This window comes from Eubalaena glacialis, chromosome 18, assembly GCF_028564815.1.
Source record: "Eubalaena glacialis isolate mEubGla1 chromosome 18, mEubGla1.1.hap2.+ XY, whole genome shotgun sequence".
Classification (NCBI taxonomy): Eukaryota; Metazoa; Chordata; class Mammalia; order Artiodactyla; family Balaenidae; genus Eubalaena; species Eubalaena glacialis.
Window position 1 is genome coordinate 67873782 of NC_083733.1, and position 24301 is coordinate 67898082.

Sequence of the window (24301 nt, forward strand, 5' to 3'; positions counted from 1 at the left end):
CACCCCGCCCACCCGAAGCATCGCGAGACGCGGCCTTGAGGTTTGGTTCCGTCCTTTAGGCCTGGAGACTACGTTTCCCAGAAGAGACTGCGGCGCTGGCCCAATCGCGACACATCAGCCAAGGGGCTTTGTGCGTCTGCGCTGTCTTCCGGCTCCCGAGTCCGCCGGTACGGAGGGGAAGCGCACCTGGGGCTGCGCGGGGCGCGACCACGGGGGCAACTGGACCCGAGGAGGCGGCAGGTGAGGGGCTTCGGAGCTTGCCAAGCGCTCCGGAGTCCACGCAGGACTGGGCGCAGCGGCCGGAAGGGTCGCGGGCCTGGGAAGAACGCGAACGTCTCGGTTCATCGTCGGTCTGCGGCTTTCCTGGCTCTGGACTACACTTCCCATCGTCCCCCGCGGCGCGCGCCTTGCTTGCGCCCTCTGTCGGCGTCAGGGCTCATAGCCCGGGTCCATGGACCCCTTAGGTGGGTGTGTCTGTTGGAGGGGTCCCCACCTCCAGAAAATACTTACGGATGTTTTGCGTTTATTCTTACGCGTGCTTTTTAAAAGATCTGGGGCGAAGTCTTGTTTCATGAGATTGTCACCGAGTTGCAAGACCCCAGAAGATTTGGAACCACTAGTTTAGAAGGAGCAACTTGGAGACAATTTAGAGGATCTTGTTGAAAATTTGTCCAACCGTGGGGAAATGGCTGAGTAAATCACGGGCCACCGCTGTAATAGACTATTTATAGATAATACGAATAATGCTTAAAAAAGAAGTGGTCATAAGGAAAAAGTCCTACTACATGATATTAAGGAACATTTATCATTATTTCATTTACACATTACTTAGAATTAAATATTTGTAACATGCCAGGCACTGTCCTAAGCTCTTTTATAAAATACTGCGGTTTTACTGATGAACTCAGGAAGTGGTTAAATGGCATCATTGTTAACACTTGGTGGTTTTCCATTCCAGTTTTGGGGTTTTTTTGGGGGGGGGGGTTAGCCTGTGTGTCAGTAGGTGCGTGGGTTTGACTTCTTTTGCTGAATGTTCTCTTGTTGTACAAAGGTCCAGTTGTGAATATATTTGTCAGTTGATGTTGTTCCACATGATTTTTGATAGTTGCTTGGCATCCATCATACGGCTGTGCCAAAAATGATTCAACCACTTGCCTACTTGTGAACTGTTAGGTACTAATCTTTGGTTCTGTTTTTTCAGCAAATATTGTGCACACGGTTTTGCTCACTGTTATATCTCCGTGCAGGGGCACGTTTATGTGATGATAATGGAGTACGGGGCCTGCTCCATCTAATTTGCCCACTGCAAACATTTGTTGACTCAGGCAAGGTCCACAAAATGGTGTCTGCCCGGCCTTACGTATGGCTGTAAGGTTCTTTGTTAGTTAGGAAGTTAGGGTAAGAGCCAGGGAGACTTCCAAAGGTGTTACATTGTGGGAATGAGACAGTTAAAAGCTTTGGTTCTGGGAAGGTTTCATTGTGGGCTGGGCTGATGCAGATCAGGCAGGCTTTGCTCCCTGGCCTAAGGACGGCCTTCCTTGTCCTTGGGACACCACCCTCAGTCACTGGACCAGGTCTGAGCATCCCCACCTCAGATTTGCATCAGTAACAGGGTGGAGCTGGGTAAAGGCCACAGTTTGTCCCAGCTCCGTCTAATTTTGGGGGGTGGGGAGTAAAGGAGGTGGGCATTTGTCACCGTGGCATTCTGGGAGCTGTGAAGCAAGCCTAGCCTCTCATGTTTGCTCTTTCCTCCCTCAGCTCTGCCATCTCAGGACTCTGCGCTTCCCCAAGAGAGAAACCAGGAGGAGGACCCATCAACCCATGAAATTTTGACAGTCATGTCCCTTGTGAGTTTTAAAATCATGTAAATATTTGCTTTCCTTATCCTGAAGCTTCCCACCTGGGTTCCATCCAAGAATCTGGTTCTCAGAGGTTCCCATTTTAGGGAATAAAAAGACCAGGCAGGGCTTCCCTGGTGGTGCAGTGGTTAAGAATCCGCCTGCCAATGCAGGGGAACGGGTTTGAGCCCTGGTCTCTGGAAAGATCCCACATGCCATGGAGCAGCTAAGCCCGTGCGCCACAACTACTGAGCCCGCACTCTAGAGCCCGCTAGCCACAACTACTGAGCACACGTGCCACGACTACTGAAGCCCACGTACCTAGAGCCTGTGCTCCTCAACCAGAGAAGCCACTGCAATGAGAAGCCCACGCACCACAATGAAGAGTAGCCCCCACTCGCCACAACTAGAGAAAGCCCGCGCACAGCAACAAAGACCCAACACAGCCAAAAATAAAAAAAAATAAAAATTAGAAAAAAAAAAAGACCAGGCAGCTAGTACCCTCTCCCATGGCCCCATCTACTCTGATCAATGCCCACACGGATTCATTCTATGTAGCATTCCACATCTTCTGTTGGCTTGGTATTTTGCTGGGAGGCCAGAGGGAGAAGAAATCCATTTCCTTACACAAAATGAGAGCATCCCTTATAGGAACTGAGGTTTGATGAAATGGTGATGGCTACTGATGAGGGATCACACACAAAAAAGCAGGGAAGCTGGTATTGGTTGGTCTCAATTTCAGTGTGGGGGGGGTGACATCTCCTCTATTGACAACTGGGTGTGTAACTGAAGTTTAGCTGGGAATCTAGGAGAGATTAAGATGCCAGAATTAAGGTCCAGTTTGGGGTTGAACAGAGCACTGGAATCTTGGTCATTCTCCATCTGCTTCTTGAGCTTAAAAGCAAGCAAAGTGCAGAGCTGAGGATTGAAAGATAGATGGATAGACGTTCAGACAGATCTATCCATTTGTCCATCAGATAGATGGATAAATTGTTCAGAATCTCGATAGTCATAGTTTTGGAACAGCCTTAAGAGATCTGACCTTGGAGACCTCTGCATCCAAAGGAAGAGAATGGTTGAGTCAGTTATTTCACTTGATAGAAAATTGTACAGCTAATAAAGTAATCTTCATTGAAGATTTTTCTCATAAGGAAAAATGTTTGTGATACGCTTTCACATAATGAGCCTACATCTTGAAGCAATTCTTGACTTAAATGAAAGTTGTGTTTTCTGAGATAGAAAATATTTTTTAATAAAACATTTTGGGGAAAGTCTACCAAAAATTGTTGGGTTTTGTTGTTGTTAGTCCATAAAAGTACAAATGATAGGTTTCCCATTGAGAATTTATCACATACCGAGGACAGAATAGGCAGTGTGCTTGATTCTACTGTCACAGCTGAGCAACTCCATTTGGCTGGATTTTAATTTTCATCCCAGAACTGAGTACAAGAGCTTTGGTTTGTATTAAAAAGGGAAGTTCAAGAATATTTGAACCTCTCTTTTACCTGTGCGCATCTTTTCCTGTCACTTGTTCACATCTAAGGCCTCCAGCCCCCGCCTTCTTTTTCACCAGAACACCCCATTCTTGCAGAGACCTCCTCCATCTCTTCTCATCCCAGCGAAAAACATTTCCTTGAAATACACATATAACATACCTGCCTGTTGTTCCAGGGTTCAGACTTGTTCAGGGATGTGGCCGTAGTCTTCTCCCAAGAAGAATGGGAACAGCTGGCGCCTGCTCAGAGGAATTTGTACAGAGATGTGATGTTGGAGATCTATAGCAACCTGGTCTCACTGGGTAAGGTGATGTGGTCAGTTTGGAGGTTACCCCTGGGCACATCTGTTCCTTCTTGTCAATTCTGGGGTGTCTTTTGATTGGTTAAAGGGTAGTTCTATGGCCTGAAGCTACATCTTCCCCAGCCTTCAGGTGACTCACATGTTCCCCTGGCCCGTCCTGCAACTGCCCCTCCTCGATAACCAGGCCCTGGGTCTGAATTCTGGGGCCCCGCACCGTAACTGTGTGGCATGTTTTTTTCTCATATCCAGGTTTTGCCATTTCCAAACCTGATGTGATCTCCTTCCTGGAACAAGGCAGAGAGCCCTGTATGGTGGAGAAAGTAGCGACAGGAGGCCAGTGCCCAGGTGAGTGAGGCATGTGTGGGGAGAGAGAACCCACTGCAGATAACTGTCCGGCTGGCTGGCGAGGAGGCAGGCCTTTTGAGTTAGAAAATTTTCCTTCCAAGTTGCCAAACTCAGAGGTCTGGTTTCGGTCATCATCTTCCTTAGCTTATAAGGAGCATTTGACAAAAGTGGTTGTTCCTTCCTTTCTGAAACATTTATGTGTATCTGGGTCATCACTACCTCTTGTTCTCACCTACCTCATTAACCATCCTCAACCTCCTTTGGTGGATCTTCTCATCTTCTGTAAAAGCTGGAGCACCCCAGGGCTTAGACTTAGGCCTCTTCTGTTTATTTCCATTCCCCAGGACCTTCTCCATGACCATGCTATACATACCACTCACACCTGTGCTGTCTAATATGGAGCCACTGGCCACATGTGGCCATTGAAATTTAAATTCATTACAATTAAATACTTTTGGGGGGGGGGGCATGGCGCGTGGCTTGTGGGATCTTAGTTCCCGGACCAGGGATCAAACCTGGGCCCTTGGCAGTGAAAGCATGGAGTCCTAAGTACTGGACTGCCAGGGAATTCCCTACAATTAAATACACTTTAAAATTCAGTACCTCAGTTGCACTTGCCACATTTCAAATGTTCCGTAGCTATTTTGTGGCTTGTGGCTACAGTATTGGACAATGCAGATACAGAATATTTCTATCACTGGAGAAAGTTCTTTTGGACAACACAAATTACTACCTTCACGTTCAGCTTCTCCCTTAAAACTCCAGATACCTACATCCTACAGCCTTCTTATCAACTCCACTTGGATGTTCACCAGACACTTTGAGCTTAAGTCCAAAAGGGAGTCCTTGATCCTTCCTAACAAATATACTCCTCCCCCTTTCTTCTGCACTTCAGTAACAGGGGACTCTATTCTAATTGCTCAAGTCAAAAACTGCTGAAGCACCCTTGACTTTTCTGTCTCACACATGTATTCAGTCTGTCAGGAAATCCTGTTCACTCTGCCTTGAAATATAACCAGAATTTAACCACTTCTCACCAACAAACAACACTGCTACCACCCACATCCCCAGCACCGCTTGGACTACTGCAGTAGCCTCCTCCCTGTGCCTCTGCCTGCACTGTTGTCCGCTACAGTGCATTCTCCACACAGCAGCCGGACCGTCTCAAAACTTCAGTGAGGGTGTATCACATTTCTGCTCAAAACCTGCCCACAGCGTCCCATCACTCGAGAAAACCCAAAACCCATACCATGGCCTAGAAGGCTCTGTGTCTGTACTGTAGCCATTAGCCACACACGCTCTTTAAATTTTAATTTTAACTAAAATGAAACGTAGAATTCCATTTCACAGTTGCCCTAGCCACAGTGCCAATGCTGAGTAGCCATGTGTAGCTAGTGGCTGCCCTACTGGACAGTGCAGAATAGAACATTTTCAGTATCACAGAAACTTGTGTTGGACTAAGTTGCTCTACAGAATCTGCCCTGCAGCCTCCACTCTGATTTCATTTCCTACCACCCTCCATGTTGCTGACTCGGTTACAGCCACACAAGCCTTTTTGCTGTTGCATTCACATAGAGGTTGGCAAATGTCTTGTTTAAAGGTCCAGACAGTAAGTATTTCAGGCTTTGCCCGCTCTGTGGTCTCTGTCGCAAGTACTCAGCTCTGCCATGGGAGCACGAAAGCAGACAATACAAGTATATGCATCCTGGCTTTGAAACATCAAGCGTATTCCTGTTTCGAGGCTTCTTCCCTTGCTGTCCCTTCTGCCTGGGGTGCTCCTGTTCTGGATGGGGGATTTCTCAACCTCAGTGGTGTTGACATTTTTTTTTTTTTTTTTAATTTTATTTATTTATTTATTTTTGGCTGTGTTGGGTCTTTGTCTCTGTGCGAGGGCTTTCTCTAATTGCAGTGCTAGACATCATGGGGGCGTGTTGACATTTTGAGTGGGATAATTCTTTGTTGGGGCCAGGGTGGAGGGGGTGTCATTCTATGCATTGCAGGATGTTTAGCAGCTTCCCTGGCCTCCCTTTACTTGTGAAGCCAAAAATGTCTCCAGACATTGCCAAGTGTCCCCTGGGGGTGGGGGGGCAAAATCTTCCCTGATTAGACCCAAAGTTACAGTGTGACACGAGACCAAAATCATGTCCATAAACAGGTTCTGCAGCATTCGAGAGCATTTCAAATGGGAAGCTAAGAACTAAGCGTTACTGATGCGGTAGATTCATCCACGTTGAAGTGGTAGTTGGCCCCTTGGAGTGAGTGAGATCAGGGGTGGAGTGAACATGGGGAGAGAAGCTGTGTGCTGCCGTGTAACCTAACATATTTGTGGTTCCGAGAATTAGGACATGGGCATCTCTGGGAGGCCATTATTCTGCCTACCACACCTGAAATGTCACAGAACAGATTTTTTTGCTTTTGTCGTTTGAGTTTTGACAGCATGTGTTTGTTTGTTTGAGGTGCTCAATTTGTTTACTCCTTAGATATGTGGATTTGTGTCATATTTAAAGAGAACTTCACCCTCTGAGGTTATGAGTCTCCTGTGATAATTTTCTAGCTTATTTATGATGAAATTTATGACCCATATGGAATTTTTCCCAGTGTAAGATGTGATTTCATGTTATTTTCCAGATTATTATCCACTTATTGAAACAGCATTTATCTCTTCACCACTAATGTATAAAGCCACCTTTGTCGTCTGCTTTATCACCTCTGTATTTGGATCTATTTTTGGACTTTCTGTTCTAGCCCATTCATCTCTCTAACCATGTGTCTATACCATTATGGTTTTAATTTATTAAGAGTTTAAATGTTTTAAATATCTGGTAGAATTAGTCCCTCTTCATTCTTATTTTTCAGAGTTTTCCTGGCTAGTCTCATTTACTTTTCTATCCAAACCCTAGAATCAGAATATTTGCTTTCAAAAAAAAATAAAATCATGCAATTTTTCTTACTGCGATCACTGTAAATTTATAGATTAATTTAGGAGAAAACTGATTTTATTATGCGGAGTCTTCTATTGAAGAACACGACAGGCTTTTCCTTTCATTTATGTCCATCCCTGATTAAGGTTTTAACATTTTCTTTATATAGATCTTGTATGTGTCTTATTACATTTATTCCTAGGTAGTTTATATTTATTGCTGTTACTGGCATAATCTATAATATAGACTAATATGGCATTCATCCATTTTATACTCCAACTGGTTATTTTTTTATATATGACAGAAGCCATTCACATCCTCAGATGAATTTTGTAGCAAACCCAACTTACTGAATTTTCTCATTGTTTATGACAGTTTTTTATGTAACTCTCTTGAGCTTTCTAAGTATTCGATTATATCATCTGCAAATGGTGATAATGTTTTTACATTTTTATACCTTGCAGTTTTTCTCTTGCCTGATTAGGATGCTGATTATGTAGTACCCGCAGAACACTGTTAAGAGGGGTTTTACGTACTAATCTTGTTCTTGACCTTAATAGGAATATTTTTAGTGTCTTTCATTAAGCATAATATCAGCCATAGGAATGAGATAGGGATATTTTCTTAGGTTAAAGAAGATCCACCTTTTCATATTTTATTAAGTTTTTTTTCTTTCCATCTACAAAATCTGCATTATATGAACAGGTTTCCTAATACTGAACTCCTGATACTGAATACTGAATCTAACATTCAAGTGTTGCATTTCTTGAGCCAGTTGTGGTCATTTATAGTTTTTATGGAAAATGTTTTTTAATTTTTTTAAAGTTATGGTAAAATATACCTAACAAAATTCAACTTATTAAAGTGTATAGTTCATTGGCATTTAGTACATTCACCATTATCTAGTTTCAGAATATTTTTATCACTCTGTGATATTGTGATTTATAATAAGAAATATATATTTGTTCTTCATCCCTGTTTTTTGGCACACAAGTCTTAAAACCCTTGGAATCTCCGAAGTCATAAGTGTCTTCTTATATGCTAATTAGATGACTGGTGGCTTGGGTCTCCTGGATAGCTTCAGGATGGGGGCTGGTTGAGAGGGGAACCAATTATGTGATTAAAGGGTTGGAACTCTCAGCTCCACCCCCAACCCCAGGGAAGGGGGTGCTGGAGGTTGAGTTAATCACTGATGGCCAATGATTTGATCAATCATGCCCACATAGTGAGGTTTCCATAAAAGTCCCTGAAGTATGGGGTTCAGAGAGCTTCCAGTTTGCCGAACACATGGAGGTGCTGGGAGGGTGGTGTGCCCAGATGTGGTATGGAAGCTCCACAGCCTTTCCCCACATCTTGTTCGATGCATCTCTTCTATCTGGCTGGTCGTAAGTTACATCCTTTGTAATAAACTGGTAATATAGTAAGTAAACTGTTTTCCTAAATTCTGCAAGCCATTCTAGCAAATGATTAAAACCCATGGAGGGGGTTGTGGGAACTTCCATTTATGGGGGGCGGGGCGCTGGTAGGGGCAGTCTTGTGAGACTGAGCCCTTAATCTGTGAGATCTGCAGAAAGATAGTGTCAGAATTGAATTTGTAGGTTGCCCAATCAGTATCTACCAGAGAGATGGAGGGCTGCTTGGTGTAAGCGAAAAACCCACACACATTTGGTGACCAGAAGTGTCAGAAGTGAAGTATGGAGAGTAGAATGGTGTTGAGAAGTGTGTTTTTCCTAGACATACCCCAGAAGGAAACCCATACCCATTAAGCAGTCATTCCTCATTCCCCCTTCCCCCCAGTGCTTGGCAACCACTAATCTGCTTTCTGTCTCTATGGATTTGCTTATTGTGGATATTTCGCATAAATCATACAATATGTGGCCTTTTGTGTCTGGTTTCTTTCACTTGGCTTGATGTCCTTAAGGTCCACCCATAATGTAGCATGTGACAGGATTTCCTTCCATTTTAAGGCTGTATGTATATGCCACAATTTTTTAATCCATTCATCTGTCAATGGACATTTGGGTTGCTTCTACCTCTTGGCTATTGTGAATAAAGTTGCAGTGAACATGGGTGTGCAGGTATCTCTTTCAGATTCTGCTTTCAATTCTTCTGGATATATACCCAAAAGCAGAATTTCTGGATCATATGGTAATTCTGTTTTTAACTTTTTTAAGAGCCACTATACTATTTTCCATAGTGACGGCACCATTTTCCATTCCCACCAACAGTGCACAAGGGCTCCAATTTCTCCACACCCTATCAACACTTTTTTTTTTTTAATAGTGGCCATCCTAATGGCTGTGAGGCAGTATCTCATAGTTTTGATTTGCATTTCTCAAATGATTAGTGATGTTGAGCATCTTTTCATATGCCTGTTGGCCATCTATGTGTCTTTGGAGAAATGTCTATTCAAGTCCTTTGCCCATTTTAAAATCAGGTTATTTGTGTTTTTTGTTGAGTTTTAGGAGTTCTTTATATTGTCTATTAACCTCTTACCAGTTATATGGTTTGCAGATATTTTCTCCCATTCTGTAGGTTGCCTTTTCACTGTGTTGATTTTTTTCCTTTGATGCACAGAGAAGTTTTTAAGTTTGATATAGTCCCATTTGTCTATTTTTGCTTTTGGTGCCTGTGCTTTTGGTACCATATCCAAGAAACCATTGCCAGATACAGTGTCATGAAGCTTTTCCCCTATGTTTTCTTCTAGTTTATAGTTTTAGGTCTTAGGTTTAGGTCTTTAATCCATTTTGAGTTATTTTTTAAAATGTGGTATAAAGTAAGGGTCCTGCTTCTTTCTTTTGCATGTGGATATCCAATTTCCTCAGCCCCATTTGTTGAAGAGCCTGTCCTTTCCTCATTGTGTGGTCTTGGCATCCTTGTTGAAGATCATTTGACAATATGTATATGGGTTTACTTCTGCACTCTCTATTCTGTTCCACTGGTCTTTATGTTTTCCTTAATGCCAGTACCACACTGTTTTGATTACTGTAGCTCTTTATATGCTTTGAAATCAGGAAGTAAGAGAGGTCTCCAACTTCGTTCTTCCTTTTCAAGATTGTTTTGGCCATTTGGGATCCTTTGAGTTTCCAAAACATTTTAATGCTAAGACTATACACAAGATTTTTAGACATTATTTCATTGGTTGTTAAAAACAGTAATTACTAATGCTAAATAATCAACTTCTAAAAACTGCACCATATCCTATTAGGAAAATATAAAAATAATACGGAGGACCTCATTATTATTGTTGCTATTTTGCAACTTTACAAGAAGTAGAACAGAAGCCAGAAATTAGAAAATTAGTACTATCTTTGTATAGTTATAGCACAATATATGATTAGAGATGGCTTAATTCAGATGAGTGCAAAGTGCTCATGGAGTAAACACTGTACTCTGACCGCCATAAATCAGCAAAACTCAACTGTGTCTGATGTCTGTGACAGAAAATATGGCAGTTTGGAGAGAGGAGTGCTTTTAATGGCATGTCCTTAGAGGCAGCAGTTTTTTTCACATTGCCAAAAAGACCAAGTAATGTGTTATCACTTTAATTCCTAAAACCAGATTTCCACTAGGGCATAGTTACATTCCCAAACTAATTTTCTTCTGTCCACCAGGCTGGCTTTAATATTCCATGGTCCACTGCAATCTTTTGGTCCCTTCTCTATAGGATGGCAGCCAGATGTTGCTAACCATTGAGTAGATGGACCACCAGTTCATAGGTGGCCATTATAATGGATGTGTTTGGAATCTGTCTTAGCACAGTTGTTAGAGCACAGTAAAGAGACCTGTAAAGAGAGCTTCCCTCTTCAACAACCAAACATGGTGTCTGAAAAAATACCTCTACTTTTGCTCTTTTCACACAATACCTCTACTTTTTGCTCTTTTCATTCTTTTTGTTCTTACAACTTCTCGTGGTGCAAATTTTTGAGGTGACAGCAGCATCATTCCCAGAAAATTGATACTTCTTTCACAGACTTTTCATCATCTTGCATTGTCAAAGTAATCTTTTATTCCAGTAGTTTTTGCTTAATAATTTCACCAAAAAACCAATAGTGGTCTCTGATATGCTACCACAGGAAGCATACGTGCCCCTATAAAGTCCCCTTTGGCCTTCTGTCTATAACTTATGAACACATTCAAAAGCACCCATTCACTTTTCCCCATAGTTCCTTGCATGAAGCTGCAACCAATTCTTTATTAACCAAATGGGACTGATTTCTGTGATTGCAGTAAAACGGGCCACTGTACGGAAATCATGGTACCAGGTAGAATCAAGATCAAATACACCATTCAGCCTTTCCTTGCAGTTTGAATAACCAGCAAAGAATATTGCTCTGAAAGAGGCCACCCCCATTAAATTTGGGCCTAATCTTCTAAACAAGGGACAAGGCCCTCCTTTTTCCAAGGTCACTTTTAGGCAGTGGAAAAGTCCAGGAGAGACTGGTCCAGCTGACATTAGCTCTAGCCACGGTGTTCAGCTAAACTTCAGAGACAGAAAGCATCACAGCAGAAGACCACAGCTGTGTTATTACACCTTCCAGTGGACATGTGAAAATAGCCCTCCTATACCACCACATCCCCTGTCAAGCAGATGCACTGTCATGTTCCTCTGGCCAGAGGAGTATCCAGTCACCCCTCTCCATCATTTTTAAAAATCTACTTTATTGAGGTATAATTTATATTAAATTAAATGCATGCATCTTAAGTACAATATTTTAATGGCTACTGACAAATGTATACACTTACATGACCACCACCACAGACAAGATAGAGAACATATTTATCACCCTGAAAAGTTCCCTTATGCTCTTTCCCACACAATTACTCATACCCCCCAGCCCCTGGCAACAAATGATTTGCTTTCTGTTACTCATATGTGTCTTTTCTAGGGTTTCATAGAAACATTCATTTTTTAAAACCATGGTTCAGTGGTGATTCTGATCCACACTAATATTTTAGAACTACTCTTATAATCATTCATCTCAATTTATGGTATTTCCTCTTTCTCTGTTCTACTCCATTTTCTAATTTCTTAGTCACGTTCAAGAGCTTACAGATATTATCCTGAGTCTGAACTTTCCAGTTTTTACTATAGAAGTTACTTTTTCTGGAAAAGGAAAAAACAAATACATACTTGTTTTGTTCTTTTTCAGTACTGGAGTCCAGGTATGACACTAAGGTATTATCTCCAAAGCAGCACAGTTATGAAGTACAGTCACCCCGGTGGCAGATAATGGAAAGCCTTACAAGTTATGGTTTTGAGTGCTCAAGTTTCCAAGATGATTGGGAATGCAGAAGTCAGTTTGACAGGCAAGAGGGAAATCCAGATGGACATTTGAGTCAAATGATAATCGATAATGAAGAAATGTCCACTTTTGACCAGCAAGCATCTCTTACTTTTTATCAGAAAATTCATATTGGAGAAAAACCCTATGGATATAATGAATGTAGAAAAGACTTCTGGCAAGAGGACTTCCTTATTAATCATCAAGGGATTCATACTAATGAGAAACCCTACAAATGTAAGGAATGTGGGAAGGCCTTTAAATATGGCTCACGACTAATTCAACACGAGAATATTCATTCTGGCAAGAAACCGTATGAATGTAAGGAATGTGGAAAGGCCTTCAATTCTGGTTCAAATTTCATACAACATCAGCGAGTTCATACTGGTGAGAAACCTTATGAATGTAAGGATTGTGCAAAGGCCTTTAGTCGAAGCTCACAGTTGATTGAACATCAACGAATTCATACTGGTGAGAAACCCTATCAGTGTAAGGAATGTGGCAAGGCCTTCAATCGGATCTCACATCTTAAAGTACATTATAGAATTCATACTGGTGAAAAACCCTATGCATGCAAGGAATGTGGGAAGACCTTTAGTCATCGTTCTCAGTTGATTCAACATCACACTATTCACACTGGCAAGAAACTCTATGAATGTAAAGAATGTGGGAAGGCCTTTAATCAAGGCTCAACTCTTATTCGACATCAGAGAATTCATACTGGTGAAAAACCCTATGAATGTAAGGCATGTGGGAAGGCCTTTAGGGTGAACTCACAACTTAAGCAACATCAGAGAATTCACACAGGAGAGAAACCCTACCAATGTAAGGTATGTGGTAGGGCTTTCAAACGGGTCTCACATCTTACTGTACATTATAGAATTCATACAGGTGAGAAACCATATGAATGTAAGGAATGTGGGAAAGCCTTCAGCCATTGCTCACAACTGATTCAACATCAGGTAATTCATACTGAGGAAAAGCCCTATGAATATAAGGAATGTGGGAGGACTTTAAATCATGACTCAACTACCGTTCAACATCAGAGAATGCATAATAGAGAAACACAAGTGAATTTAATAAATGTAGAAAAACCTTCCATCAGCACTTATCCCTTATTAATCATCAGAGAATTTATGTTAGCAAGCAACCATATGAATGGAAATAATGGGAAGAGTCCATTAGCTTAGACTAATCACAACTTACTCTTTATATCTTGGAGAAAGACTTGAAGAATGTAATGCAAGTGAGAATTCCTTTATTCAGAGTTGTCCTTTATCCTGAGTAATAAAATTCATATTGAAGAAAAATTATATGGATGCAAATTTTTTAGACCATGATTGTCAAAGACAAAAAGGTTGGAAAAAATTTTGTCTCTAACACCAGAATCACATTTTCTCACCACAGTGTAATAATTTTAACAATAGCCAAGTGAATTTTATTGGAAATTAAAAAGAAAAAAAAAAAAAAAACCAGCTAAATTACTCTTGGGTTAACAAGAAACTAAGTCATGCAGTTACCATCAGTGGTAATGAACAGAATGACAACGAGAGTTTTTACATGTCAAGAAATGTGTGATGTGGCTGAAGTTACTCAGAGGAACTTCTACAGCCTTTAAGTATATGCAAAACATGAAAACCTGAAAGATAGTACTCAAATATACTAAATGTACTATTTAAGAAGCCAGAAAAGAGAATACCAAACACCCTGATGATGAATAAATTAACAGAAAACAAAAACAGAAAATGATGAAATAGGAAGTGGTTATCCTACAATAATCTCATTTTTTATTTCTCTCTGATCCAAGAGTAAACTAAGTTTAGGAGACTGTTTCTTAGTTTCCAGGTTGTTTTAGATTATCTTTTATAACTTATCACAGACAGAAGGGGTTGGTTGCCTACCTAGCAGCCATACCCAATTCCCATTCCTATTGGCAGCATCTGTGTCTTGTCTTACAAGCTGCAGATGTCACATGCTAATTTTCAGCCCGCTTTGCAGCTCAAGATGGCCCAGATGTTCCAGTGTATGGCCAGTATGTTCTAGGGATCTACAGGGCCTTCTGGGAAAGATCTTCCTTATTCAGAAGAGACAGATACATTAGGAAGACTCCCTCCTCTTTCATTTCTTGCTTTTAAACATTTTTCTCTGAGAACTTGATGCCTGGAGCTGCTGCAGCCATCTTGGAACCAAGAGCAGAAAAGAGAGGACCTCAAAGAAGCTGACCCAGCACCCTAACACTGAGCTACAAGGCCAATTTGGAACTGTCTCTTAGATGCCTTGTTATCTAAGAAAAATAAACCTTTATTGCTGAAGTTACTATTAGTTGGATATTTTGCAAACTTGCAGCTGAAAGCATCCTAAATGATGTAACTTCAAATTTTATTTTATTATGATTGGTAAATGTGGCCTGAAAGTATCTATTTCTTTGTATTTAACATTTTTCTTTGTGGCTAAGTACAGGATTGATTTTTGTATATGTTCCATAACATTGAAAAATAATGTAAATTCTTTTTTGGATACAAGATTCTATTTAAGCCAGTAGATTATAATGATAAAATTCTCCACATTCTTATATAATTTGGTATACTGGATCAGAATTTCCTAAAATTGAATTTTTTAACCACAATCTTGAATATCCAGAGATTTTTTACTTTATGTTGTTGGACCTATAAAGACATATAACTTAACCCCTATTTAAGAATCATACTTTTATCACTAAACAATATCCTACTCTGCCAAGTGTAGGGGTCAACAAACCAAATCTGGCCTGCTGCCTGTTTTATAAATAAAGTTTTATTGGAACACAGTCATGTTCACTTATTTACATATTGTCTACAACAGTAGAGCTGAGTGGTTGCAACAAGGACTATGGCCACAATGCCTATTTATTTCCTATCTGGCCCTCTAGATAAGAAGTTTGCCAACCTTGGCCTAGTATAATCCTTTTGGTATTTTATTTCCACACTGTGTAACACTAATAATAATGATTTATCCTTGTTTACTTGGTATGTTTTTGCCCATCCATTTATTTTCAACCCCTGTCATTTTAGTTATTTCTTATAAAAAAAATATAGCTAATTTTTTAATAACTCAAAATACAAATTTTCTGTAGGGAAATTCACATTTTTATTTAGTGTAATAACTCCACCTTATTCCTTTCATTTTACTTTGTACTATTTATGTTTTCTTAGTCTTTTCCTTTCCTTATGTTCCTTTTCTCTTGCTAAATTGGAACTTCCCACTGTGCTTAGGGTAGTGGTTATCTCCCCATTCTTAATCACTATTGGGCAGAATGAGAGCACTATTATACTTTCTAACCCATCATTAGTTTTCTTTGCTACTCTCCTCTGAGAAGAGACCACCCTTGCTTTCTCTTTCCCTTCCTTCACAGCCTGTTCTTTAACATTTCCTCCATTTTACTAACCTAATGAAAACTCATAGTCCAAAGCTTTTAGTTTTACTCTTATTTACAGTAAGTCCCCTACATACGAACGAGTTCCATTCCGAGAGCATGTTCGTAAGTCCAATTTGTTCATAAGTCCAACAAAGTTAGCCTAGGTACCCAACTAACACAATCGGCTATACAGTACCGTACTTTAATAGGTTTATAATACTTTTCACACAAATAATACATAAAAAACAAACACAAAAATAAGACAGTTTTAATCTTCCAGTTCAGTACCTTGAAAAGTATTGTAGTACAGTACAACAGCTGGCGCTTCTTACCAGTTTCATCACCGCTGCTTTTACGCTTGCTTCCAGACATCTTGGGCTTAAAATAAAGATACTGTACTACTGTACTCTACACAGTACTGCATAGTAAAGTACACAAAAGCACAACCACTTGGAGAGGATGCATACACATGACAATGTACGCCAGACACATGAACTAACTTACGTGACTGGATATGCAAATGCATGTTTGCATCTTTGAAAGTTTGCAACTTGAAGGTTCGTATGTAGGGGACTTACTGTATTTGATGCTTATATTACTTACTGCCAGACCCATTCATGATTTCCGTTTAAACTTAAATATAGTATTCAGAGTAACATTCATTGCTGGCCACTGTTTTTCTTTTACTGTTTTCCCGTCTTGAGGTAACAGATTTATTTCAAATGCAATCTGGTTAGACTATTTTATTGAGTATTTATATTTATCTCAATAAATGTTATATAGTTGGTATTCTCTGAATCCTTATATGTCCAAAAGAGTTTCTTGGACCTTCACAAATTATATTTTTGGTTAGTGGAATGTTCTTGGATTATAGTTTTTTTCTCAGTTATCCAGAGATGTCACTTCACTGAATTCTGGCTTCTGATCTTCTAGAAGAGGAACCCAGTGCTAGTCTGTTTCTCTTAGCTTATGGGGATGTATTCATTTCCTGTTGCTGCTGTAACAAATTATCAAAATTTAGCAGCTTAAAACAACACACATTTACTGTCTGGAGGTCAGAGTCTGAAACAGGTCTCAATGGGCCAAAATCAAGGTCTTGACAGGGCTGTGTTCTCTTCTAGAGGCTCTATGGGAGAATCTATTTCCTAGCCTTTTCAGCTTCTGGAGGCTACCCACCTTCCTTGGTGTGGCCCCTTTCCATCTTCAAAGCCAGCAGTAGCCAGCTGAGTCTTTCACACATTGCATCATTCTGACACTGACTCTTCTGCCTCCTTTTCAACTTTAAGGACCCTTGTGATTATATTGGGCTCATCTGGACAACCCAGGATAATCTTGTCCTAAGGTCATCTGATTAACAGCCTTAATTCTATTTGCAACTTAATTCCCTCTTGCCATGTAAAAACATACCCACAGGTTCCTGGGATTAGGACGTAGACATCTTTGGAGGGCCATAATTCTGCCTACCACAGTAACTGCTTCCATCCCAGCATTTGGCAAGAGTTTCTTTCTATCCTTAGAATTCAGGAACTTAGCAGGATATGCTTAAATATCTCATGTCTTTTTTTTTAGCCCAAGATAATTTTCTTCTAAATATTGTTTAGTACGTCTCAATTGTTCTATTTCATTTCTGCTTAAAAATCTTTAATATTTTGAATAAGCAGTATATCCTCATAATTCAAAAACCTGAAGATGTAAAAGGGATGCAGTAACAACTAAAGTGTGAGATTCAACCTCTTTATGCTAACTTATCACTTTCAATATCAGTAATCGTAATTCCTCAAAATAACCTTGCAGTCAGATTTTCTTTGTAGGAGAAAAAATAAGACAGATGTAGAAAAGTGACTTGCTGAAAACCACAAACTACAAGTGACTTGTAGAATGTGAGTGGTTGAGTTGGTATTTACAGTCAGATCTCTGTGACTCTAAAATTTCCTTCCATGAAATACAAGGCCTACAGGGAAATGTTCCTCTATTTATTCCAGCCCCATATGGGTGGAATCAAGGTGGTAAACTCCTTAGAGAAAGCAATATCAGAGATAGCAGACATTTGCTTCATGACATCACAGAAGCCATGAGGCCAGATGAAAACAAAACTATATTAAGGGATAGAAGCTCTGAGTTCTGGGTCTGGCTCAGGGAGAAACTGCTGCCTTGGGCAAGCTTCGAGACCTTCTGAGGGAAAGCGTCCTTCCTCAGAGAGTGGGCAGACCAGGCCATGCATATTCTAGATGAGCGCTTCAGGATGGGTAACGCTAATTCTGCAGGCCAAGGCTTCCTGAATTTCTGCAGGTACATTCCAATCAGCAAAAGGAACTGACTAACTGTGGTGTTTGGGGCAGAGCCAAGACAGACCGTACCATACTATTGATAAGAAATTGTTTTGAAACCCATCCTCATGTTTTAACATTTTAGGCTGATTTTGAATTTTTCTCTATAATAATTTTGAGTTTAATGTAAAAGTCATGTTTTTATCATGTTTTATGTTGTTTGTGCTTTGCTGCAGAACTTCAGGGTAATAAGAAATTTAGAGTTATTACCCTAGTTGTAAATGGGGAAAGCAAACCTGGAAGTAGTTATCACAATCCCACAGGCAACCAAACAGAAACCCACATTCATGTTATTATCTTAAACCTACACAGTTTCTGAACAACTCCGGTCACATTGATAGACTGAAGGAAGGTTGAGAGTCAGAACTTTTCACACATAACCAAGGCCACACATTCTAAGACCTGCGGTCACACAGAAAGACACGTCACATACAAAGCCCTCCTCGCACGGTCACGCTCCACGTCGCAGAATCCTATCCGCCACCCACGCAGAGGCAGGTGTATCCACTCACCTGCCTCTCCCCACCCTCAGTCACTGGCACGGTCTTGGGCCAAACCGTCTCACGTCACAGACCCACAGCCTCCCCTGTCACACACAGGCTGTCTCACAGCTCATACCCGGAGCAGTACGCAGGACAGGTCATGGCCCACAGGCAGAACTCACGGAGGAAGATTCGGTTCTGGGCGGTCAGACGAGGCCAAGGTTGAGGAGATTGAAGACCGGGCTCCAGCTTGACCAGAGCGACACGCCGCATTGCACTCCCAAAAGCCGACTGCAGCCGGGGCCCAATCACGGTCCGGGTTTGTCTTCCCAGCATTCTTTGGGCGACCGGCCCTCCGGCTCTGGACTACATTTCCCAGAAGGCACTGCGGTGGGGCCTCTCTCGGATGCCTCCGTGTTCTCCAGCTGAGGAGCCCAAGCTCCCTGGAGTTTAGAAGCGGGTTCGTCTGCGGCGCCTTCGCGCGTTTTGCTTCCGGGCGATTGTTTCCGCGTTAGAGCGGGTCGACGTTCCGCTCCGCCCGGGGCCGGGTCCGAGCTCTTTTTGGGTGGCAGGGAAGGTATTTAGGGGGTTCGGGGGTGGTTATGGGATGACCAAGTTCTGGCTATCCTGCCTCTGGACTACGTTTCTCAGAGACCATGGCGGCAGGGAATGTGTCCAGCCACAAATGGATCCCAGCGTCTTTTCCTTCTTAAAGATTCTTAATCTGGGATTCGTAGACCCCACAAACCACTTAAGGTTTTGGGCAGTTTTGCCTTTTTTTTTTTTTTTTTGCGTTTTCTCTTAGGAAGAGGACTATAGTTGTATGGATTCCCAAAGTTATCTGAGCCTTCCCCAGTATAGTCAAAAAATACCAGAGCCGGACAGAATCGAAAGCTTCTCAAGGCAAACTTTATTCAGGAATTATTGCCATAGGGTGAGAGACCTTTGTCCATAACTGGGCTCCATTCCAAATACAAGAACAAGTGGGGATTTATAGTGAAGGGGGGCGGTGTCACTGGATATACGGTTACTAAAACGAACCATCAAGGGTAAGAGGGAGAATCTGGCTAAAAGTACTTAATAGGATTCTTGCTGAGGGCTGGCGAGAGTGATGAGATGTTAAGGATGGGGGCGGGTGGTGGTGTTCTTGATAAACTGACCTAGGGGAATTCTTCCTAAAACTGGACTAAATGGGTGAAGGACAGAGCCCAAGACTGGGGCCTAGAGGAGCCTGACTAGAGTTAGTTCAGGGAGGGAGAGAGAGAGAGAGAGAGAGAGAGTGTCTGTGTGTGTTTAGAGAAAGATAGAGACTGATATCCATTGATAAATAGATCTGATACATGTCGATATAGATATCTCTCTCTATATAAAGATGGTCCCCAACTTACGATGGTTCAGTTTAGGATTCTTTCACTTAGCAATGGTGTGAAAGCGATATGCATTCAGTAGAAACTCTACTTTGAATTTTTAATTTTGACCCTTTCCTGGTCTAGTGCTATGCTCTATGATGCTCTCATGATGCTGGGCAGCAGCAAGTTGCAGCTCCCAGGCAGCCAGGAAGTTCTGAGGGTAAACAACGGATACACTTACAACCAGTCTATTTTTCACTTTCAGTACAGTGGTCAATAAGTTACCTGAGATGTTCAACCCTTTATTATAAAATAGGCTTTGTGTTAGATGATTTTGCCCAACTGTAGGCTCATATAAGTGGTCTGAGCACGTTTAAGGTAGGCGAGGCTAAGCTATGATGTTCAGTAGGTTAGATGTATTAATTGCATTTTCGATTTAGAATATTTTCAACTTACCATGGGGTTATCAGGCCATAACCCCATAGTAAACTGAGAAAGATCTGTAGGTATAGATGTGTGTGTATACATACATACAGATTTATATATACACATATATATATTTGCTAATCACTATGTAGCAAGCACTATAATATAGTAAGCACATAATTCAATCCTCACAGCAACACTTTGAGGTACATAATGTCACCTATCCCATTTAAAGACTAGAGAACTGAGGCATGGAGAAGTTAAGGATACTGGTGCAGCTGCCCTTCCAACCCCAGCAGTCTCACCCTGTTTAGACTCAATATATGTATACCACCTCTCAGAAATTTGGAACCACTGGTCTAGAAGCAGATTCTGGGAAAGACCTTAAGGTCTTATCTAAAAGGAGTGCCCTACAATCAAGAATGACTGGGCAAGTCATAGACTTACACGTGAATCTCATGTCCATTCATGTGGTGGATTACTCTACAGTTAATAAAAATGTTTGAAGAATTTTTCAGAACAAGGGAAAATGTCTGTGGTAATGTTAAACATTCACAATGATGTATGTGTTCTCAAAAAATAATTGTATTGAAATTGCATTGTCAGAAAGAAATTTGCAGATTACATTCAAATACTTGTTTAAGTGAGTAAATCCATGGTTGTTAGGTAATTTATTTAACTAGTATTGGACTCAATACATTAAGGCTATCTGAGAAAAATATTTTATAGTGCCCTCTTTCCCTTTCCGAGGCAAATGTGCCCCTCCCCTCAGGGTCATGTGGTCACTCAGCTCTCAAAGTCTAAAAATGTTAGTTTTTCTTATCAGGATAGCCACAAAGATGTGGCCATCAACTCCACTTGAGCAGAGTGTGTGTGGGTGGCTAATTCCCTCCCTCTCCTCCCACACATAGCCACCCAGAGGGATGTGTACAAACTGGAGAACGACAGGAGTCTCAGCTGTTGGTTAAGACCGTCCTCTCATAATTCACTATCACCTGAGCATCATGATTCCTCCATCTTCACCCTCCAGGGAAGTGCTAAAGTGTTTGACTGCATTTTGGAAGCAACAGTTTGAGATTTGTAAAGCTGGAAATAGGTCTGAGTTACTTCTGAAACTTCACCTTCCTGATTTTTCAAGCCATTCTCTTTACTTTGCTGTATCCATGTCCCCTCAAGGGATTGGGCATTTGGATAGCAATAGCATGACCAGGTCCCACTCATTTTCCTACGTGGGAAGTTTAGCAATTCTAAGCCAAGTGTGATCGATTGTTGGAACAAGGGAATAGCTGGTGGTGGTGAAGAGACAGCGGCCTAGTAGCTGAGTGAAGAAGGGGTAAGCCATTGTAGGGGGGAAAAAAAACCAAACAAACCTCACCTGTTTGGCTTTCAGAGGTTTTCCTTCTAAACTCTTTTCTCAAAGGTTTACAGAGAAAATGAGGCTCCTTTCACATGCGATCTTAAACTGACTTTACTTTTGTCCTAGGGCTCAAGCTAAGCTGCAAACTTAGCTTGACTCCAAAATATGGTGGCTCAACATAAGAATTTATTTCCTAGACACTGAGTGCCAGCAACTTGAGCTCATTCTTCCCAGCTTCCAGAACTGTGAGAAAAAATTTTCTGTTGTTTATAACTTACCCAGTCTGTGGTATTTTGTTACAGCTGCCCAAATGGACCAAGACAACTAAAATTAGGATTGATACTCAGGGCAAACCAGCTTCAGTACTCTTTGAGTTGGTAGCTCAAGTTTCCTTAGATTTTTGCCTGGTAATTCTGGGCTATTTTTTTCAGATCTTTGATAAAGATTTTTTGGTGTAAGTTTTATTTTTTAAATGTGTTTTTAGTGGAAGGGTTGCTCTGGCTTATCTTCTCCTGAAATCCTGGTTTTTTTCCTAATTTCTTAAGATCAGTATTAAGACTGTATGTGTGTGTCTTTTTTAAATTAGGAAGGTATTTAAAGATATAAAATATGGGAAATGGGTGCTTAAAAACTGTTAGAAGGGTTACAGGAGCTGGCTCTCCAGAAATGCCTTCCAGAACGTGGCAACACTGAATCTTCGGAAGATGTGCTACCTCAGCCACAGCCAAGATGTAGAGACGCAGGAGCTGCCACTAGGACCACCACCTTCAAGTGCACACTGCCTTAGCTATGACCTGGGATCAGAAAGTAAGGCGATGAAACCACCACCACTGCTGCCACACGTACTTTGAAACTGGAGTGAAGAGGCCAGCAACCACCTTTTGATAGCCAAAGCAGCAGAAAATGTTGCTTCTATCATCTGAATTTCACACAAGTGCACCTAAAGGGTGGAAACTTAGTTCCCTTCAGAGTCCTCAGTGCCAGGAGCTGGAAAATTACTTCCCCAGCCTAAGTAGAGGAAGGCCAACTAGGAGGTGGGAATGGATACTGAATGCCAGTTGACAAAACTAACTACAGTCACTGTACTTTCAATTGCTAGAATTTCTATTTAGTTCTTTGTCAGTGTCCTTTGCTGGTTTGTTTTCCTTTCAGCAGTTAAGATTTTTGTTTCTTCCTTGATCTCTTGATGCATTTTAAGCCATACTTATGTTCTCTCTCAATATATGCTGTTTTCTTGTTCTTGCTCCCGGTTTGGGCTTGTGCACTGCTCCTTGGCCAAGGGCACCCAACCTCATCCTGCGTGCTACTCTGATGAGGTTGTATCTGGTCCTTGCAGCCATGGGGGCAGCTCTTCCAGGTCAGAGCCCACCTAGTATCCCATCAATGTTTCAGGCATGCATTGCTGATTGGCTGGATCCTTCCTGCTAAAGCAGGAACTCTGGGGATTTTGGAGACCAGGAACTGCTTAGTCACATTTGGGAGCTGTATAGAACACTTACTTTTTCATAAGCATTATTTTCAGTTTAAAACTATTTCTACTAAAGAAGCTCTAACTGACACCAGGGACTAAAGCATCTCTGCTTTTTCATTATTTTTCAGATTGGGTATCCCAATGGGAGAAAATGGAAAAATTTATAAACAAAGATCCTGAGAACCCCAGTTTCCAAGATGACTGGGAATGTGAAGGCACATTTGAAACATATCACAGAAATGAGGAAGGAAGTTCCAGTCAAGTCATAATCACTCATGAAGAAATACCTGCTTTGAGACAGCAAACATCCCATAACCTGCTTCATAACGTTCCACCTGGAAGTAGACCCTATGTGTGTAATGAATGTAGAAAAGGTTTTTGGCAGAAGAAATGTCTTCTTAGTCATCAGAAAATTCATACTGGTGAGAAATCTTATCAATGTCAGCAATGTGGGAAGGCTTTCCATCGCCGTTCCTATCTTCCTCAACATCAGAGAACTCATAGTGGGGAAAGACCCTATGAATGTACAGAATGTGGAAAGGCCTTTGGTTCTGTTTCACTCTTTACCAGACATCAGAGAATTCATACTGGTGAGAAACCCCATGAATGTAAGGATTGTGGAAAAACCTTTGTTCGGCTCTCACAACTTAACGTGCATCACAGAACTCATACTGGTGAAAAACCCTATCAATGTACTGAATGTGGAAAAGCTTTCAGTTACTTATCACTGATTATTAAACATCAGAGAATTCATACTGGAGAAAAGCCCTATGTCTGTAAGGAATGTGGAAAGGCCTTTAGAGGTATCACACAACTTAATGAACATCAAAGAATCCATACTGGTGAGAAGCCATATAAATGTAATGAATGTGGAAAGGCCTTTGGCCATCGTTCATATCTTCCTCAACATCAGAGGATCCATACTGGTAAGAAACCTTACAAATGTAAGGTTTGTGGGAAAGCCTTTAGGCAGGGCTCACAGCTTAACCACCACCAAAGAATTCATACTGGTGAGAAACCCTATAAATGTAATGAATGTGGGAAGGACTTTAGGCAGGGCTCACAGCTTAAACAACACCAGATAATTCACACTGGTGAGAAGCCTTATGAATGCAAGGAATGTGGGAAAGCCTTTAGTCAGTGCTCACAACTTACTCGACATAAGAAAATTCATTCCTAATGTATGTAAGAAATGTGGGAAGGCCTTCGGGCACTCTCATCTTCCTCAACTTTAAGGAATTCATGCTATGGAAAATCCCTATAAATAAGTGAAGCAAAGACTTCACTGGTCTCATCCCTCAAGGAACAT

At 41.2% G+C, this 24301-nt stretch overlaps 1 protein-coding gene and 1 pseudogene across 2 annotated transcripts; one reads left to right on the forward strand and one right to left on the reverse strand.

Moving 5' to 3' along the window:
• The first annotated feature begins 162 nt into the window (after window positions 1-162).
• Window positions 163-24301, forward strand: ZNF582 (zinc finger protein 582). Of its 2 annotated transcripts, none has more exons than XM_061173486.1 (5): window positions 163-464; window positions 1759-1847; window positions 3510-3636; window positions 3885-3980; window positions 23121-24301. In XM_061173486.1, exons 1-5 carry the CDS (start codon window positions 452-454, stop codon window positions 24170-24172), a joined length of 1377 nt encoding a protein of 458 aa, XP_061029469.1. In that variant the 5' UTR covers window positions 163-451; the 3' UTR covers window positions 24173-24301. The 2 variants fall into 2 exon arrangements, with proteins under 2 accessions (XP_061029469.1, XP_061029468.1); XM_061173485.1 differs by lacking the exon at window positions 23121-24301 and adding an exon at window positions 12055-13427.
• Window positions 10587-11504, reverse strand: LOC133078864 (solute carrier family 25 member 36-like; annotated as a pseudogene).